Genomic DNA, 6,000 nt, shown 5'->3' on the forward strand with positions numbered 1-6,000 from the left:
GGAACGTTGAAAAAAGGTCAGACACGGGAGAGGGTTTCTGTCGGGCTGACGAAACGGAACGCAACTTGTCACTCGCGGCCCGGACGAGAAAATAATGAACCCTGGTGACGTTTAAATTGTTTATCCAAAACTAATTAAGCTCACCGCTGCAGACCGCCGTCGTGAACGGCCAAAATTTAAAGATTCATGAACCGGTCCCGACTCAATTTGCAGACGACCGGTCGTTTCGGCTTTCTTGCGCAACACGGGTAGCTTTTGTTGACCACGGTAAATCAATAGCGTTTCTTTGTGGGCGCAGTTTGTATAGCAAGGCCTGTCGGAGTTATAGCTTTTCTTTCATTTAAAACAAGAGTTTAAGCTATAAACCAAGCACTTTCATACATTTTTATATTTTTATTACAAAAATGGTAACGAACGAAAGTTTAAATTGTAAATAGTTGAATTGAATTTCAGAATGATAGATTCTGAGTGTTGTGTTTAAAAAATGACATATATAAGAAACACCTAATACCTTTCATTTCAAAAAGTTCCAAAAACAATGCACCGCTTGTTTCAATAGCCACCATTTAATAAACTGATTCATTTCATAATTTACTTTCTGATATTACGGAAATTATAGCCTTTAAAAAGATGGTTCACTGTAACTAACTTGCTCCATCAATTTCATTTAAAAAATCACCAGATAAAATTCAATTCTTCATTTGTTTTCAGACTTATACATATGTAAAAATAATATTAACTGTACACGAAAAACCCTGGTTTGTAATACTTGGGCTGGTTGATTTTGATTGATTTGTGTGAAAAATAGTGAAAAAACGGCTTTTGATACGAATTTGAATTTAAACATTAAATTTCATCCCCATCCTGCATTTCCGATGGGATTTATCGATATAAATCTGTATTTTGCTCTTACGTAAAATATTATTTTACACCAAGTACCAGGCGTCTCCATTAAATGGAATCCACATGGCCATTGAAAACACCTCCCCCTGAAGGTGCTTGAAACGATGGACATATTGGGAAAAATACACTCCCACAGCAACCAAAAAACTTACCTTTCCTCCGATGGCGTCCATTGTTCTGCAAGTGATGATTATCCAGAAAGTATCCATCCAGCGAGTTGAAAAGTGTGAGCAAGTACACCAGCACCAACTTTTCCAGCCACATTTTAGCACCGCATTCAGCTGCACCACCGGGGCCCGGTGGGTGCAAGGGCGTCGAAAAGTACCGGCAGGGGTGACGCTAATGGCGGTGGCAAGCGGGCCAATTTTATCAAACGATGCCACTTACTCAACGACCCAGCACATACACCTACGAGCCTGGCCGATGCTGGCACAAATTTCAAAACATCTCAATGCCACGGCCCTGTCATTCAATTCCGCTCACTGCCACTCACTCACGAACCACTTCGTTGTTACGTTTGGGTTTTTTCTTGTCGGGTTTTTTTTATTGGTGGATTTGATATTTCTTTTTCCTTTAACGGTTTCTAGAGCATCTTAGTTTCTTAGTTTTGTTTAATACACGTCTTGCTGCTACAGACGTTTCATATATTGAACATACGAATGAGAAAAGACATTTTTTGAAACGCACTTCAACTTCTTTCCATCTCTGTCTTTTAATCAAACAATGTTTCTTTTCATCTGGTAACGAAACGAAATAAATGAAAACAGAATTTGTCAAGAGTTAATCTAGTTCTTGATGGATTATTGTAATTCAATTCCTTTTTATTATCCTCGACTTCTTAACTGAAACATTAGGACCATCTTTCAAATTTAAATCAACCCTAAACCATCTTCCAAAGTGAGCTACTAAAATTTACAGGTGAACGACACCAAATACACCAACGCTCTCTTTGGTAACGATTTAAATTTTACGACCATCGTAACTGAATCTTTCCGCAGCGACAAAAATACGGGAAGCACTCCTTTCGCCCGGAAGCACAAATGTGTTCCCCATCGCCGTACGCCGGATGGGAATTATTATTCCGCTACGATTCACCGATGTTGGAAGGGAGTTCGCACACCGCCCAACAAGACACGTTAGCGTTCGCAGCTTTTCCCTTCCCTTCGAGATAAAATGTAAAGGTATGAGAGCGAGAAGCACAGCTCACCGTTCGCTTGTTCGCCCTATCGATACTCGATGGTAAATATTGACGAAGCTGCAAAGAATATCCCAGGCGGGTTGGTTCGCTTCCTTAGGTTACCCCCCGGTTTCCCTCGGTTTCCCTCGGTCTCTCCTTGAAACTAAATCCGTTCACGCCTTCGATTATCCCATTTTCCACCGTCAATGACGGTGATGGCAAGGATCGATGATGATGATGATGATGATGATGGTGATGATGGTGATGGCGATCGTTGGAGCTGATTCCCGAGCTGAACGACGGTATTAAGTTTGAAAGGCATTCCCGGCCTGTCTCCGCCAGCGACCGCGACGCACTCAACTAGACGGAAAATGGGTTTGCTTCCGTTTCACATCGTTTCCGTTTTCGGAAGCCATTTTCCCCCCACGGGCTGGCAAAAGTATTTAGCATATAAATGAACGGCTAATTTATGATTATTTCACATTCACTAGCTCCATTCTGTCGGATTTTGTTCTCCGGAGCGCACTCCCAGTGATCCGGCTGGCAGCCATACGGTCTCCGTTCGTGGCGGTTGATTTGTTTTCCTGTTCGCAGCCACACCACCTGGGGGTAGGAGCGTTCCCGCGACCCCATAGGGACAAAGCCAAGTGGGCGCTCGAACCATGGCCGCTGATTGTAGTCACGCGTTTGGCACACCGAGCGATGGGAACAGTCGTACACTTAAACCGGATTACGAACTTCGTCGGCTGAAGAAATTACCGGCCCGAAACTCCCGGGAAACGAAATCACGCACATCGCACCATCGCCCTAGCGGACCGAATTCACCGGAAATGGTGCCCCCGCACCAATCACTTAGAGGCTGGCGTGCGACGGAAATCGCAGACACTCAGGAAGAACAGTCCGTGCTGCGGACAGGTTTACTTTTTCCCCGCAGATCAGTATCCACAATCACTGTGTGCCCACTATGTGTAAGTGTGTGTGTGTGTGTGTGTGTGTGATGACCAGGGCAAAGTGGAGCTGAGAAGTTTTAATCCTTCGCTTCCCACGCTTCCCCAAGACAAAAGCAAAACTGTCAATAGTCCTCGGTGTCTTGGTCCGGTTGTCGTCCTTGTCGTTTTCCGCGGACCTACCCATTCCAGCTTTAGACCATGACCTACAGCTCGGTCGCAATGGGTCCAGAAACAGATTTTAATCGGATTATGCGTCAAGATTTTTGTGTGTTCTTTATTGTCGCTGTTCCCTTCGCCGTTCGGCGTTGAGTGCTACATTTCGGTTTGGGTAACCCAACAAGGTATGAACAGCTGCTAGTGGAGATCCTTTGTGCACCGAACCTTCCACCTTTTATGTTTTGCTTATCAACCAAACACCGAGGCTCTTTCCGAGAACGGTTTATCGCTTTCCCAACATCACAGGGTTCAGGAACTTATTTTCCAAACCACATCACATCAGACACTTAAACGCTCTCGGCACAAAAGGAGGGTTGTTAGTTTGACCTTCCACCGTTCCATTGTATAACAATCCACTATAGCACGAGGTACGTAGCGCTTTGTCGAGTTAAGCAATTTTCCCGTCACAATATGTCCAACAATCAAACTGACTCCTCGTCAAGCCCGCACAAAACGGTGATACATATTTTAGAGGAACCAAATTCAACGCGCTTTGCTTTTTCAACCTCATTTTCTTGCAATCAAACGAGCCACGACGAATTAGAAAATAAAACTACACAATCCCAGGCACACACACGCGCACACAGACATGTTTACCAATCTTTCAACCAATTTGAAGAACGACAACGGTAGCAACGGTTCTACTGTGTACCAACAGAGGAACACATCGTTTGAGGGTACTGCACCACAACACCACACCACATTAACCTTTCACACCGAAACCACCAGCACCTAATGACACTCAGCCCCGTGGCCACCCTTCATCGATTTATCTTCGTTTCGGCTTAATTTATCATAATTTATGGGAGAGTGCATTCCTGTTCGCACCCATCTCGAAGCTCGCGCCCCGATTCGACGGTAGAACGGAGACGGGGTGAACGCACACTTGCTACTTGCTTGCGGGTCGATTTTCCCCGGAACGACCTCACGGAGGGGGGGGAGGGAAGAAAATGCGAGGGGGGCGGTTAGATCACCATCACACTCGGAACATCACTCGGCGTGCGGCGTGCCTAAATATAGGTTGCGGCCGTGCGTCGACATGAAACTGGCAATCAGATGGCCCCGATTCCCGTTTTCTCCCGCATCACCGGATGGGCATCATCGTCGTTGGGCAGGATGACAACATCATGCCCCTCACTCGACTCACCAGGTTCCGGGTATCGGGGGTCCAGCGAAGCGAGCGAACCTTCAAGGAGCTTTCGACGCGCTGGAGACGTCGACGACGTTGCCCAAAAAACCGACACGAATCCCTCCGCGACCGAACGCCACGAGATATCGCCGATAACTGAATTCGGGCCAGCTGCCAGTGGCAGGCCGCACTTCCGTGCGAGTCCTGACGGTTCGGGCCACGTTCGGTCCCGGTGCGGCTTTTCACGCCGCCGACTTCGGCTCTTTGGGGCGGCTCGGGTGTCGTGCGTTTTTTTTTCTCTCGTCCTTGTTTGGTGGCCTTCGGCACAACCAGCCACAGAACGTCAGAAATTGGCACTAACGTGTTGGGAAGCTTCGGAGGACTTCTGCTCGAATCCACTCGAACCGGCCGTGTGACTGCTCGAACGCGTCGTTTGTCAGGAGCGTTGCGAACATCGGCGCATGCTCGGCCCTTTACCCTGGCCTAGGCATCCGACAGCCGAACGCTGCATGGTTCACGCTTTTCGCCGAAGCCGTGCATAACCGTCGATTGCAGAGAGATATAAAACTGAGCAACTCTTTCGCGCGAAAGCGCCTCCCCTCCCCCTTGGGGATACTGGAATATGCTCAAGGTTGCTTCCGGTGGGGCCACGAACCGGTATGTATGTGTGTGTGGGGGGGAAGATGAGCATTTGGGCTCAGTTGACGGGCAAAACACAAACATCGGTCAGCGACGTCATGCGACCAGCTGGAGCGTCGATGCGGCGTTTGCTGGCGAAGAATTTTTCCGCACATTTTCACCCTTTACCCAAAAAAAAGAGAAATAAATAAACATTGCAAAACCGATGCTACCGATGTCCTTTGGAAAACGGTCATCCGGAGCAACATTTTCGGGTGTTTTGTTTAGTACATCACGTTATGTTTCAAAAAAGGAATTCCTATTGATTTTGGCTTTGTTTTTTCCTTTGGCTGATTAAAATGTCATTAACTGGAAATAATACAAAACTTTTGAAACCTCTATCAATGCATCCATTTTATCGATGCTATTAAATCAAGTGTTTGAGTTTGATATTGAGTACTTCACTATGAATTAAACGTAGAATTGAAACCCTGATCCATGGCAAACAGAGCGGTCTTGAACATGTAAATCCACTTGAAATTTTTAAATATTATGCCCCTCAAAGGATTTCCTTAAGGATTAAAAGGCATTCGATATTTATAAAACTCTAGTTTAGTTTATTTCGAAGAAATCATCCAGCTATCTGGATGATAAAAGCATCTTGCTCGCATAATTTGCTGATTTTGCAAACCAGTTTCGGTGATTTAGACTTGGAAGCAAAAGCTCAAGATGAAAAAAGCCGTTAAATAAGAAAAATCAGCGGCCGAAATAACATTCAAAAAATGAAAAAAGTCGTTGAATAATAAAAATCAGCGGCCGAAGTAATATTCAATCTTTGCTTGGTTCTGAAGTTATCTTAACTGAGAATAACTAAGTTATAGTTCAGAAAAGATTTTTCAGAAGGTAAGTTCTTCAGTTAAAGCTTAGACTTTTTTTTTATGTTCAAGATCGGAAAATTTTACACAAGAAAGAAAACAAAAAAGGGTTAGGGTAGTTCTCGTATTTTT

The 6,000-nt window shown here is 45.2% G+C and overlaps 1 protein-coding gene across 1 annotated transcript in view; it reads right to left on the reverse strand.

The window, feature by feature from the left end:
• Positions 1 to 1,167, reverse strand: part of LOC131264738 (uncharacterized) — a 44,220-nt gene extending 43,053 nt beyond the window's left edge. The window contains exon 1 of the mRNA XM_058267007.1: positions 1,056 to 1,167. Within this exon, the coding sequence (XP_058122990.1) occupies positions 1,056 to 1,167 (112 nt within the window). The remainder of the gene's footprint in view (positions 1 to 1,055) is intronic.
• Between the last annotated feature and the right edge of the window lie 4,833 nt (positions 1,168 to 6,000).

The sequence above is a fragment of the Anopheles coustani genome, chromosome 2, assembly GCF_943734705.1.
Source record: "Anopheles coustani chromosome 2, idAnoCousDA_361_x.2, whole genome shotgun sequence".
NCBI lineage: Eukaryota > Metazoa > Arthropoda > Insecta > Diptera > Culicidae > Anopheles > Anopheles coustani.